This window comes from Pocillopora damicornis, chromosome 13, assembly GCF_964200805.1.
Source record: "Pocillopora damicornis chromosome 13, jaPocDami1.2, whole genome shotgun sequence".
Taxonomy (NCBI): Eukaryota; Metazoa; Cnidaria; class Anthozoa; order Scleractinia; family Pocilloporidae; genus Pocillopora; species Pocillopora damicornis.
In genome coordinates this window covers 4,998,421-5,013,018 of record NC_142682.1, presented here as the reverse complement: position 1 = coordinate 5,013,018, position 14,598 = coordinate 4,998,421, and the positions used below count along the sequence as shown (strand labels likewise).

At 40.0% G+C, this 14,598-nt stretch overlaps 1 protein-coding gene across 2 annotated transcripts; it reads left to right on the top strand.

Annotated features, from left to right (window-relative positions):
- The first annotated feature begins 380 nt into the window (after positions 1-380).
- LOC149035096 (uncharacterized) lies at positions 381-13,473 on the top strand. Of its 2 annotated transcripts, none has more exons than XM_089192651.1 (7): positions 381-764; positions 7,366-7,755; positions 10,176-10,295; positions 10,627-10,833; positions 11,612-11,666; positions 12,323-12,476; positions 12,868-13,473. In XM_089192651.1, exons 1-7 carry the CDS (start codon positions 701-703, stop codon positions 13,033-13,035), a joined length of 1,158 nt encoding a protein of 385 aa, XP_089048777.1. In that variant the 5' UTR covers positions 381-700; the 3' UTR covers positions 13,036-13,473. The 2 variants fall into 2 exon arrangements, with proteins under 2 accessions (XP_089048777.1, XP_089048776.1); XM_089192650.1 differs by having other exon boundaries at positions 385-764; positions 12,320-12,476.
- The last annotated feature ends 1,125 nt before the right edge of the window (positions 13,474-14,598 follow it).

Sequence of the window (14,598 nt, the reverse complement as noted above, 5' to 3'; positions counted from 1 at the left end):
TACAGAAAGATTCCCTCGATGGTTTCCGGTCCTCGTGTTTACATTCCATCGATATGATTTTTGTTAAAGTGACTGAGGAAATACTTTCAAACAAGAAATCAAAATACAAGGATATAAATTTGAATGATCAAACTGTGTTGGCAGGGCCATTAGCAGATCGCTTCAAAATGAAAGCGAAACTAACCTCTGTTAATATCCATCGAGCTATCTGGAAGACCACAAGCAATATGCACATAAGTCCATACATGAATAATAGAGAGACAAAAGAATCTTGCGTTGAATTTTTTTCCTTAATTGTGGCGTTGGGTTTTCTAGACAGTGCCTGACCCTGACGACCTCAATCCGTCGACAAAGCTTTTCGAGAACATTCCAAAAATATTCAACGCATTACACCCTGCTTATTCGAAAGAAACCGGAACACTTTGCCTCTCGTCTAAAGCTAAAAGAGAAGCTGACAGAAGGAATTTGCGTTGTTTTATCATTCAAAATTTCTCTTTTTCATATTTTCATTTTCTGGTAAATTCAACTTCCTTTTAATTTACTTTAAAGTTTCTCTGAGGCGGGATCTCTTGTCAAACTTCCGTTGATTCCTCCCACGTCACACGTTGAGTGACCATAAATATCTTAATTGGTCGGCCGAGTTTAACTTTCACATTCGTGGCGTTTCAAACTTTCTCATCCAAAACATAAGCCTAGAACGATGACTTTCGCGAGAATACATGTATGGTTCGTGCTTGCAATTGGTTTGTTGCCGCCGAGAACTGGTAAGTGAAATAGAATTGAAAATAATGCTTGACTTCACGAGTTTTGTTGACGCACGTAGGTGATTGATACTTAAGATCAAATCTAATATCTTACGCATCCAATGCTTTAAATTGCGAAACTCACCACCAAATGACTTGCTCGCATAAAAAAATGATTGGTGACTTATGTTTTGATTGTTTTTAAAGAAGAATTACCTCATAGTTTACCTAAACACACTTCACGCTACACAACAATGATCGTTTGGATTGAAAAGGAAGTAGCGGCCTCCATTAGGGCAATAGATCCATATATTTTGATCCGTTGTACCGTGTTTGCTCTAAGTATGACTTTCTCGAATTTGGAACTGTGAACAGCTTTTATTTAGATGTCGCTATGAAGCAGTACGTCTCAAGTACATCGCAACAGCTTGCTTTACTGTTTTAAAAAATGTCGTGCAACGATCCTTGTCAAAGATGGCGTGACTTATTTGCCATCGATCAAATGTGACATAAAAATTTAATCTATTTCAAATCCGAATTTTTACAATTAAAATGACTTACATGCGCAGATATTATTTATTGTTAGGAAAGAAGACTTTTCACGCAGTTTGCCTTTACACAGTGCAAGCTGTACAACGATTGTCGATTGAAATGAAAAGGAAACACATGCATTTTTGATCAAATCCAACGTGTCATCCAGCAAACTCGACCAGCTTTCATTTAGTTGTCCCTATGAAGCGGGCGCCAAGAAAATCTGGATCGGACCGGATCGAATCACCGACCGGATCAGGATCCGATCACAGATCATGGATCGGATCATGTTAAATAAAATTAGAAATTGTGCGTGACAAGCCAAAATATAGTCTGCGTGACATAATCGAGCGCAGGCCCCACTGGAATTTTTTTTGAAGCACAAAAACCTCGCGGATCGGATCACGGATCAAAAAAGGAGAGCTTCTAAAATTGAAACAATCAAATCATGTACAAAATAATAAAGAGTTTAAAAAAAGGGGTGTGAAAAAGTTAAAATGATTTCAATGAAAATTAGAGATGCTACTTAATAAGCCAAAATAGAGTTTGTGTGACGTAGTGGAGCGCACACCCATTTGAATGTTTTGCTTTTATTATTATTATTTTCTCTTTTTTTTGCCCCAAAACTCCATGTAGTCATTTTCACCGCTGTGTTGAGGAGTGTTGTGAAGTGCCGCCATGGACAAAGGCAAGAGAGATCAAGGTACATATCATTCTTCAATCAGGATGCGAGCATTGAGATTTTCGGTTTTGCGGTTTAGGCTATTTTTTAGATTGATTTTCGGTTTTTGTGCCAAAAAAACTTTAGTTTTTCGGTTTTGCTGTTCATTTGGGTTTGCGGATTTTACGCGGTTTAGCATTTGGTTTTCGGTTTTCGTGAAAAATACAAACAGGTTTCCGGAATTCATATCAAACTCTTTCCTCAGCGCGATGAACATTTGTTTTTCTCGGTTCCAGGTGTACGCGGCCATGCACATGCTCTCCGTGGCGAATTTTCAAAATGGCGGACAGGCTAAATAGGGAAATAAAAAAAGCAAAGTGATTTTGCAACAAATACTTAACATAAACCCCCGTTAGAGAGGCGAATCCACGATAGAAAGATACAAAACTGTATGATATTGAGATCAGGGAGGTTGACAAAATCAACAAGAGAGGTTGAAAATTCATTACGTTGCATGGCTATAGCACATGCTTCGATGAATAGACACCCTTCAGGGCCGATAGAGGATCTGGATATTTTCCGTTTGTTCGCAGCGAAAAGCTGTTCATTCCCTCGGAAAATTCTCTAGAGGATAGAAAAGAATCGTTCCATGGCCAACTTGCTCGTGAAATAAAGAAAAAGCTTTGGTTTGGACAGCGAGAGGACCCTGATATAAACATAGGCCTTAATGTTGACCAAGATGTTTTCATGGAAAGTCTTGGGAGTGTTTTGCCTGGCGTTCTTCAAAGAGGGAAGATGGTTTACCAATTGGAGTCAAATAGGGTGCTTGATTCATATCTGGGGCTGAAGTGGGATGAAAGAATTTTAAATGTAGGTGAAGATTTTGCCTATGTAATTCCAGGAACTATTAAGTATTGGCTGGGACAAAGAAGTCCAATCATTGAATACAAGCTCATCGTTGAAGGTGTTCTTAAACCCTTTCATAACCTGCTGCCTCCAGGAACTGAATCCTGTTTTTCTTCAGAAACAGTTGTTTGAGGGCATCAACCCCTTTGTGAATTGTGGATCTGAAGAAATCTTTAGAAGCTCTATTATTGTATTTTTCCAAGCCTTGCTGTGTGTAATATGCTATGTTCTGATAAAGTGACAGGAACTCAGGAACATGATAACATAGTGCATACATGTAGGGAGTGACATCTTTTGCTTGGTAAACTTTGAGAAAGTGCTCAAACCATGATTTGATATTTCTTCGCAGTTCAAAAATACCCTCTTCAGATGTAAAATCTAGCCTCAAATCACCAATTATGTCCATAAATTTAGCCCAGATCACTTGTATGTCTTTGTTTTGACTGCAAAGAGGGACAAGCATAGGTCGGAATGTTTATATTCTGAAAGAGTTTCAACTTTTCTGGTTCGGTAAGATCTCTATATTCCAGCTTTTTGCTCTCTTTGTTGATTCTAAAATTAAAAGTGATTCCCATACTTTTGATAAATTCTTCATAACATGCCATGTGTTTATATTTATCCCTTGGGAGTCCATCAGAGGTTTTTTTTTTTTTTTCTCAATAGCATCACTTCTTCTCAGCTCTCTTATGAACAAGTCAATCAAAACATCTGAAATCCTCAGAAAAAAATGTAATGTATATATGATGACAAGGTCCATAGGTATAAAATCAAATAATGGTTGTGCCTTACAGTTTAATTTCCTTCCAGTGGAAAACCTTGCTATTTTTATTTGCTTGCTATTAATTGACCATGTTTTGCTTGTGTCCCACCGTTGCTCCCTGGGACACTTGCACCACACACAAGCATAATCCTCATTTGCCCTGCCTAAACCACATTACAGTGCTAAAAATTTCAAATATCCACGTAAAAAGTATTCAATTTTATAGGTGCAATTATTTGCACTTATCTCCTTTAAGTTTGACATTTCCATTCGAAGGTCTACTGGGCTGTCTCTCAGATTATCATGTCTCTGTAGTTTTTATAACAGCAAGTATATAATTTCCCTTCTCACCCATTGCCACATCCTTTTCATGGAGAATAGTGAAAGTGAAGTTGACAACTGTAAGCCCCTTTCCAATATTTGTACCATCACCACTAAGCTTGATCTTAATAGTTTCTCCATCATTGATTTCTCCATTCTTCTGAAGCCTAACAATGTGCTTTTGCAAGCTTTCTGCAAATCCTAACTGAACACCTTCAGCATCTCCTGGTGTTGGTTTCAAGTTCCATTCACTGTTTAGCTCATTAATTCGCTTCTTGATGGAATATATATTGGGGAGATCATAAGCCTTAATGGCAATTTCATGCCAGGCCTCATTTGAAATCATGAATTTGTCTTTGAGGTAAAGCCACATATTTATGTTATCAATGTCATCATTATTAAGGGCCTTTGGGTCAGACTCTGTAAATGGCAGCTCTCCCTCTCCAACAAGATCGAAAGTTTCATATTGATTAGTCTTAGTCTTGAGGACTTCAATTTTGGTTGCAACAAAATTGTACAGCCCAAGAAAGGAGAGTGTAGTTTGGCACTCCTCCTTCAGTTGGTTTTTAATTCTCTTTTGATGGTGCTTAGAATAGTCATTAAACTTCTTCTTAGCTGGGCCTCTACCTTTTTTCCCATTTGTAATCACTTTTTTAGCCAACTGAATAATTTTTTTTATTGTAGAAGGCCCCTTTCTTCTCAGCTTTCTCGAGAGCTTCTCGGGCTTTTTTATCCACTCGCAATCGCTTTACCTTCTCCTGTACCAACGATTCTCCTAATTTTATTTTTTCTCCCCTCAACTGGCTGTTCTCATCTTTAAGCTGATGTACATCAACCTCGTTGTAATACACCTTAAATCGATACCGAGGGCCCGTTTCCAAATTGCTGAGAAGTGCATTTAATTGCCACGATTACTAGCTTTCTTGACAGCTTTCTGAAAACAGAATATTTTCTTTCTGAAGACTTCTGATATATGGCTATTGATTATTATACCTCGTATACCTGATTGCTCAAACACTTTGTTTACAATCATTGAAACGACCGACTCATGGTTTTCTCTGAAAACTTCTTTGCTTTGAAATAGTATAGATTAGTAAGCTGAAACGAAAAATTAATCAGGGAAGTTTACGAAAAATCCAGCGAACTAGCTTAAAAAAGGCATTTAGTTAGACTTCATACTGCGATGAACTTCACAAATCTTACTTGTTTATCTCGTAAGTAAACAATGGCAGATTAATACCCGAAGTGCTTTCTGAGTTTCCCGATCTCTCTCCTACTGCTTTCACGCTCACCAAATAGGAAAAAATCAAAAGGAGGAAGATACAGCTGTTTTGAAACGCCATTTGACGAGGGTAAATCTGCTTTTTGTTCGACACTTTACATATCAAAACAAAGGAAATTTGTTCCTCTTTTTGATTCAGGCGGTACATTTTTAAATTGCGCTTGCGTAAAAAAAGATATCGCCCGTGACGCTTCGCTCGGTTGTGTTTTGAACAAAAACGCCTTGTTAGTTTCACGCAACCGCTCGGAGAAAAGGTTAAAATGACGAGGGAAAAACTTTACCTTCAAGTTAGAAAATTAGCGAAATAGAAAGCCACAATATTATAGTTTAATATTTCAGAGGTACATTGAGTGCTTTTTCCGTAGAGAATCCGCACGATGGTAAAATGTTCGAAAATTACACTCGATTTGAGTGGGGCGTTGAAGTGGGCGTGGTCACTATATTCATGTTAAGACTATTTGTACCCCGTGAGTTTGATATGTTTTCGATTTGTCTCGATCTGAGCGGCAATTAAGCTCCTCCACTGATCTCTAACAGCTGCGAAACGCAAATGTTATTGAGAGGAATGCAAAACAAACCAATTGTCACTGAAATAGCTTCTCGTTGGTGAAATTTCGTAGCGTTCTGTGGGAGGTCACGCGTCTTAGCACTCCGGTCGATCAGTTTGCGAACTATGGCTTACAACGAGCCTCACGAACCGGAAACGGAAGAAGCTCAAGGACTTTAAGAAGCAGCTGTGGATTGTGTCGCGTTTTTCTTAACTGACTGGTGAAATGATACAAATCTCTCGCTTACCTTGGTTCACGGTGGCACTACACAACACTCCTCGTAGTCTTGTCCATCAGCGCGTAGTTAGTAGAGCAATAATGGTGCAAAGCATTTTAAATGACACAGCTCCAGAATATCAGACTTCGCGTTTTGTTCGTCGCTTCAATTTAACTAGTTATAACTTTAGAGAGAATGAATACAATCTCGCTGTTCCACAACCCCGCGCTGAATTTTATAAACGAAATCTTTCCTATAGCGGATATGTGTTATGGGACAGCGTTCCTCTAGAGGTGCGGTAATTGACATCCCCTACTATATTCAAGGGAAAATTAAGGGACCTGAATTTCGATTCAGTGAAATAATTTAATTAGCGATATGTTATATTTACACACGGCCTCCTTGAAAAGCAGGTGTTTTCTTTTCATCTAAATTATTTTAGTTTTTATCTTAGATTCTAGTTTAGTTAGGCAGTCGTTTTTGTCTATTTGAATGCAAATGTACCCGAAGGAAATACAGTGTATAAATAAAGTTACCTTACCTTACCTTTCACAGCCGTGAAAGTGGCTACAGAAAAACAGAAACAAAAAAACAAAAACAAAATGGAAAATCTCCCAGTGGTTCCTGCGCTTCATTATGTCACGCAGACTTTGTTTTTCTTTTGGCTTGTCGTGCAAAATTTATAATTTCAATTAACATTACCCGATCCGTGATCCGGTCCGTGATCCGATCCGATCCGTGATCAGGCCCGTGATCCGATCCGGTCCGATCCAGATTTTGTCGAAGCCGCTTTGAAGACAAATGTCTCATGCTTCTCACGACATCACGACAGCTTGGTTAACGTGGGTTAAGAAGGAAGGTTTAATGGATAAATTCGCAGTTTTGATTTTTATCATAATCATCTTTGCAAAGCTTACCTTTTTTGACGAAAAGTATGTAAATTAGAAAGATTTGAGGAAGTATTGAATAGTACAATTAATTGTTATCGCCTACTTTGTTAGCGGACGTTTACCTAATGTGGTTGTCTCGAACCTGGACTTTCCAAAGCCAGGCGGTTGTAAAACCCAACTATCAGTTACACGGTAGGGTCTAGGTATGAGATTACTGGCGTGTGTATGGCGTGAGGTTGTGCTATCGCCGCGATTCTTCTGCTATTCCCTCTAAATCTAAATAACCGAGGTCTTATTCAGACTGATGATCTTTTTCGAATTACTTAGTATTGCCTAAGACTACAAATAATTAACGTACGCGTGTTCGGTTATAATGCTAGGCTTCAGAAAGTTCAATCTGTAATCCATTCTCACACACTCCCTTCCCTCCCCCTCCTGTTGTTGATTGTTGATAGAACTTGAAACAACATATCTACAAAATTTGTTTTGTTTTTGTTTTTATGTAGATGGAGAGAGGCTATGTTCGTGTTATAGCTTTAATAACAAGTCAAGAGATCATGCGTGGCCACAAGCAAGTGGTAACTGTATGTACCACAAAATACACCTTGTGGTGATGGAAACAGAGCAGGAATGGGAATTTATCAAAAATGCGATTCAAAACCGAGAAGGCAGTATATTGGGTGAATGGTTTATTGGTTTGGAGATGAATATAACAACAAAAAATTGGACTTGGGTCAATGGGAAACCTCTGACTATTGACAAATGGCAGAAGTCAAATCCTGACCCAAATGACTTTTACGGGATGATTCACAAAGAATTTCCAGCTGGAATTAAAGGATCTTTTAGCACTGTTAATGGACGCGTACAAAGAGGATGGATTTGCGAGAAAGAATCAGGTATTGATCAGGACCAGATAAAAGAAACGATTTTAGCTTTATCATAAATTATTATCATGCATGAATCTGAATTAGCTACAGGCTGCTTTTCCCCTCCCGTTCCCATCCCTTATCTTTCCCTTTCCCACCCCTTATCTTTCCTTTCCCACCCTTATCTTTCCCTTTCCCACCCCTTATCTTTCCTTTTCCCACCCCTTATCTTTCCCTTTACCACCCCTTATCTTTCCCTTTCCCACCCCTAATCTTTCCCTTTCTCACCCCTTATCTTTCCCTTTCCCACCCCTTATCTTTCCCTTTCCCACCCCTTATCTTTCCCTTTCCCACCCCTTATCTTTCCCTTTCCCACCTCTTATCTTTCCCTTTCCCACCCCTTATCTTTCCCTTTCCCACCCCTTATCTTTCCCTTTCCCACCCCTTATCTTTCCTTTTCCCACCCCTTATCTTTCCCATTCCCACCCCTTATCTTTCCCTTTCCCACCCCTTATCGTTCCCTTTCCCACCCCTTATCTTTCCCTTTCCCACCCCTTATATTTCCCTTTCCCACCCCTTATCTTTCCCTTTCCCACCCCTTATCTTTCCTTTTCCCACCCCTTATCTTTCCCTTTCCCACCCCTTATCTTTTCTTTTCCCACCCCTTATCTTTCCTTTTCCCACCCCTTATCTTTCCCTTTCCCACCCCTTATCTTTCCCTTTCCCATCCCTTATCTTTCCCGTTCCCACCCCTTATCTTTCCCTTTCCCACCACTTTTCTTTCCCTTTCCCACCCCTAATCTTTCCCTTTACCACCCCTTATCTTTCCCTTTCCCACCCCTTATCTTTCCCTTTCCCACCCCTTATCTTCCCCTTTCCCACCCCTTATCTTTCCCTTTCCCACCCCTTATCTTTCCCTTTCCCACCCCTAATCTTTCCATTTACCACCCCTAATCTTTCCCTTTCCCACCCCTTATCTTTCCCTTTCTCACCCCTTATCTTTCCCTTTCCCACCCCTTATCTTTCCCTTTACCACCCCTCATCTTTCCCTTTCCCACCCCTAATCTTTCCCTTTACCACCCCTTATCTTTCCCTTTACCACCCCTTATCTTTCCCTTTCCCACCCCTTATCTTTCCCTTTCCCACCCCTTATCTTTCCCTTTACCACCCCTTATCTTTCCCTTTCCCACCTTTAATCTTTACCTTTCCCACCCCTTATCTTTCCCTTTACCACCCCTTATCTTTCCCTTTCCCACCCCTTATCTTTCCCTTTACCACCCCTTATCTTTCCCTTTACCACCCCTTATCTTTCCCTTTACCACCCCTTATCTTTCCCTTTCCCACCCCTAATCTTTCCCTTTACCACCCCTTATCTTTCCCTTTACCACCCCTTATCTTTCCCTTTCCCACCCCTTATCTTTCCCTTTCCCACCACTTATCTTTCCCTGTCCCACCCCTTATCTTTCCCTTTCCCACCCTTATCTTTCCCTTTCCCACCCCTTATCTTTCCCTTTCCCACCCCTTATCTTTTCCTTTCCCACCCCTTATCTTTCCCTTTCCTACCCCTTATCTTTCCTTTTCCCACCCCTTATCTTTCCCATTCCCACCCCTTATCACTCCCTTTCCCACGCCTTATCATTCCCTTTCCCACCCCTTATCTTTCCCTTTCCCACCCCTTATCTTTCCCTTTCCCACGCCTTATCTTTCCTTTTCCCACCCCTTATCTTTCCCATTCCCACCCCTTATCTTTCCCTTTCCCACCCCTTATCTTTCCTTTCCCACCCCTTATCTTTCCCTTTCCCACCCCTTATCTTTCCCTTTCCCACCCCTTATCTTTCCCTTTCCCACCCCTTATCTTTCCCATTCCCACCCCTTATCTATCCTTTTCCCAACCCCTTATCTTTCCCTTTCCCACCCTTATTTTTCCCTTCTCCACCCCTTATCTTTCCTTTTCCCACCCTTTATCTTTTCTTTTCCCACCCCTTATCTTTCCTTTTCCCACCCCTTATCTTTCCCTTTCCCACCCCTTATCTTTCCTTTTCCCACCCCTTATCTTTCCCTTTCCCACCCTTTATCTTTCCCTTTCCCCCCACTTATCTTTCCCTTTCCCCCCACTTATCTTTCCCTTTCCCCCCACTTATCTTTCCCTTTCCCACCCCTTATCTTTTTTTTTCCCACCCCTTATCTTTCCTTTTCCCGCCTTACCTTTTCCGGAACCCGCCCATTGCGACCACCTCATACTGAAGGCTTATCATCTTCAGGGGAACAATTCCAGTAATACCAGCCCCTTTAAAAAAGTTTTATAGATAAATTATAAGAGAACCCCCTTAAGAAATGTGTCGATTCGCGGCCATGGGCAAGCCTAAAAACAATACATTCTCACTTAATGGCAATGCCATCCCACAAATGTCTAGCTACTGACAGTGTCAATTGTCATGTTCCTTTAACAGACAATTGTCAAGGAGACTGTTTCGTACATCCTGGTCCGCAAAGCACCATTCCTCCTGGAACAAAAGCTTTTACTACAAAAGTCAGGACGTCAACAGAACAGGATATCACTGATGTATCAGGTTAATTTAAGGATATGTAAAAGAGCAACTTTTATGAAGTAGTCGAAGATTGTATGTTTCGTTTTGAAATTTTGAAAACAAATTGAAACTGTCTCTATTTGTCTCTCTTTTTGCATTGCTTGGCTCGTCTTTTTGTCTGTTTTATTATTGTCTTTTTATTCATCAGAGGAAAAAATATTTGACCCCCCAGCGGTTTCCCTTATGTGTATGTTTTATTCTTGTGTCTAAAGCTAAAGTCAATATTAAAAGCCAGGATCACTATCTAGATTTAACTGTATCATGATTCATGTGCATGTAAACAAAACTTTTAATACATTGATTTAAAATCTAGGGTCCTTAACAGCTGTCTCCATCCTTACAACGGCGAAATCAACCGACAGAGTGAAATCAACAGACACCCCTACCACAGCGGATGACAAGAGCAGTTCTTCTCCCACAGGAACGATAGTAGGCGCATCTTTAGGAGCAGTGGTCCTCGTAGCGTTTATTATTCTCATCATAGTCATTTTATTAAGACGAAAGAAACGTCAGGGAAAAGGTAAAGAGTCTGTAGATGTCGCAAAGATGAAACTATTATTATTCCCTATATGAAAACAGCTTCTAATGATATAATGGTTCAGATATCATTCATGCGGCGAAGCCGGTACCTGACCTTCTGTCTCTCAAAGACTATTATTTTGACTGCGAAAATAGAACTGGAGACTAACCACACATTATAACGGAAGATCAGACAAGCCCTTTTTTTTTGTTTGTTTGTTTTTATGTTTGTCTTGTTGTTGTTGTTTTCTTTTCTCAGAAAAATTGTATTGTTCCTTAATTTCCAGATAATATTTATTGTATTTATTTTTGATTACATACCTGGCCTGCACATGCTACTTAATAAAAGGTCAAATATCGTTGCAGTTCCACTGTGACGTACATGTAACTCGAGCATGGTTTCATCATCAAAGTCGCAAAGCTAACCTGAATAATTGCCTTTTAACTTCTCAGCCGTTCTTTCCGTTGTCGACGTCGTGCTTATAAGCAATGTTGAATCAAAAACCAGCTTTGAATACGTAATAACTAGTTTGGCAGATGTTGAAAAAGTGGTTTCCAAATGATCATAGGTAAAACTAACACCAGGCTACACTTATGCGTCTACACTTTCAGAAAAGTCTTCGTTGTTACGTTGTTGTTGTAGCCACTGTTACATTCCGCTTAGGAAAAAAACCGTTTATCTTTTTATTTTTATATATCATTATCATTATTTGTTAACAAAGGAGATGGTTCCTGCGGTAAATGGTTTGTTTGTTTGTTTGTTTGTTTGTTCTTTTAAGATACAGAGGGCGTACTGCCTAAAGAGTCTTCGCCGAATATGTCAGCGCCGAAGAAGTCAGTATTTATCTTTGCTTTGTTTCGATGTTTATTTGCTTATTTAATTGTTCGTTTGTTTATATTTTTGGGGGTACGTTTTGAGTTTCTTACAACAGATCATTACCAAATGATAACACCAACCAGTACTTATTGAATTTGTATAGGGTAAGGTAAGTTCAGCACACTATTGCTGGAAATCCTATCCTCTTAGCATAGCATGGAGCAATTACGAGTATTGATACTTCTCCCTTCCCTAAAGATAATCCAGTCCATAGCAGGATTACTTCTTCCCCTCCCCCCTCCTTACATTCCGTCATGTGCCTTTGTGTCCCTGTTAAACGTGGTCTCTGTGTACTAATCAATACTCCTGGATGGAGAGGAACACATCAAGGAACGTGTCTCAAACCCCTGCTAAGGACACACGTGTCTAGAATGTTTGAGACTGAAATGAATCATCTTCCCACGCACTGCGATGATTTCAGAGCGGGGATGGCAGAGTGGTGAGAACGCTAATCTCCCACCGCTATGGCTTGGGTTCGATTCCTGGATCTGGTGATAGGTGTCGGTTGCGGTTGTTGTTGGTTCTCGTCCTTGCTTCGTGGGTTTCTTCACAGAACCTCCCGTTTTGCTCCCATGCAAAAACCAACATTCTCATTTTTTTTTAACCTAAGCAGCGAGAACGACCAATTAGGAGAAAGCCAATATGAATCTGTGAAGCAAGTTGAAGCCGCAAAGCTTCTTGGGTCACCGAACAGCAAGAATAATACTAGGCTTCAACCACCACCAGAAAATTGTGAATATGCTGTTGTCAACAAGGCAAACAAGAAGGTGAGCATTTAGCGTTAGAAGTATGGATGTAATTGGGATTCAGTGTAATTTCAAGTTTTTGCTAGAACGATGGACTCTAATAAATTTGACATGTGCAGCAGATGAATGAGCAGATTCTTGAACGTCTACAGGCAGATTGGATAGAATCGTGTACATGACTAAACCTGAAGAGAGGCAGATTATGGAATACATTGTTATCTACGTACGTAAGGGCATCTAGATATTGATGCTCGCTAGAGCGAGGCTCTTTGCGCTGAGAAATTTGTTAAATGTGGCAACAGACCAAAAGGAAAATTAAAAAAAAGAGATTCCATGACATAAACTTGTAGCTAGCATCATCATTAGCAGGGCATTTTGATATATGAATTTTTTTTTTCCGTGTTGATTCAAGCGAAAGGAGGGAGACCTTGTGTACGCCCAACTCGCCGAATTTGACCATGAAACTGATGCCACCAAACCACCAAAACCACCCAGCTATGAGCCTACGGTATACGCTGATGTTGAAGTACCAGACTCCTTACAGCCAACGTATGCAAATCTTGAAACGACTGGTGTCTGAATGAAATAAATGTACGTAATTTACCAGGCGAGAGGTCCGTACTAATAAAAAGCTGTGCTCAAGTTCTTGGACACCGCAAGAGGCCGTACACAAGATCCTCCGGGACGTGCCGAAGAAAAAAATATATTAAACCTGGCCGCTTGTGACAAATGTCGGTGACCTAAAGATGACTGCCTTCCCCCACCATCTGGTAATTGCCAACTTAGCAGGATTGTTGTTTATAATATTGGTAATCCGTGATCCTTGCTTAGGTTTTGATGCTACGACGAAAAAACGACAAATATGGAATTGGATCCTATTAGCTTTCTGTTAAAAATTTAACAGTAATTTTAGCCCTCTCTATTTTTAGAGCGATTTACGGGCGTATTTGATTGGAACATGATCATAAGAGATGTGTAAACTCCAACAAACAAGGTAATAAAATGTTAAATTAAATAAGCGACGAATGAACAAATTTAACCCCAATAAGTTTTAGGGGTTCTGGATTTCAGTACTATGCTGCCTTGTAGCACTGACTTATTCTGGAAATTTTAAAATCTAATTTAAAAGATCATCAAAATAATTACGCCTTGATCGCCTAATCGGGCTAAAATGATCAATCAAGACAAAGTCACAACATTAGGTAAGCTGCGCCACTAAAGAATTGGTTCATATTTAAAGCGCTGCTATGTAGATGTTACTCTCCAGCCGGTTTCTGTCTTGCAATTTATGATACCATGACAGGACGGAAAAACGCGTGGACTGTAAGTACCTCCCGTTGTCCCATACAAAGCCTTAGAAAACTTTTCTAAGGCTTTGTATGGAACAACGGGAGGTACTTACAGTGCATGCATTATCCGTCCTGTCATGATGTCCATATACATGTATATTTTGTTGGAGTAGCCTACAGAGCAGGCGTAATTTTAGCTAGCGAGTGCTCAGTACTTTTCTTAAGGGAAATTAAGGCCGCCATCTTCGATTTTAATGGCAGCGGAAGGCTGGGTAGAAAAATAAATTTTTACCAAGGGGGCGGTCGACGGTCAATAATAATGAGAGGGGTAGGGGTGGAGAAGTGCCCCTACCCCTGCCGACTACTCTGACTCCAAATCAAATATGGCCGGTCGGATAAACGATCGCGAACATATGACGTTAGCTCACACTAATAAGACACCTGCACTGCAGGCTATTGTAGAAGTGAAAACTTCACGCACCGTTTTACAACGAACAAATTGTTAGATAAAATTTGGATAAATCCAATCGGATTTTCATTAAGATAGTGATTCGAGCTTTTAAGGACCGGTCATTATATATGTGTGGGTCAATGCTTATTCAGATTGATCAGGGGAGGAGGTAATCAAGTTTTGGGGGAGTCATCAGTTAAATAGAAGAGCGCAGACAATATATGTGAAACAGTTATGCCAAATTGTACAATTTTGTGGAAATTTTTTTGTTTTCTCGTTTTTGAACACCAGCATTCTGTACAACTTAGTGATTTTCCGATGATTATGAATATATGGAAATCATATATTGTGCGACTTTTATTTCACAGAAAAACTGCTTGCTCTCTAAACTCCTTTTTTACCT

Coding starts and splice junctions, on each gene's coding strand:
- LOC149035096 (XM_089192650.1), top strand. CDS start 701: ATGACTTTCGCGAGAATACATGTATGGTTCGTGCTTGCAATTGGTTTG. Junction 7,756..10,175: donor GATTTGCGAGAAAGAATCAG/GTATTGATCAGG, acceptor TTCCTTTAACAG/ACAATTGTCAAGGAGACTGT. Junction 12,477..12,867: donor TCAACAAGGCAAACAAGAAG/GTGAGCATTTAG, acceptor TGTTGATTCAAG/CGAAAGGAGGGAGACCTTGT.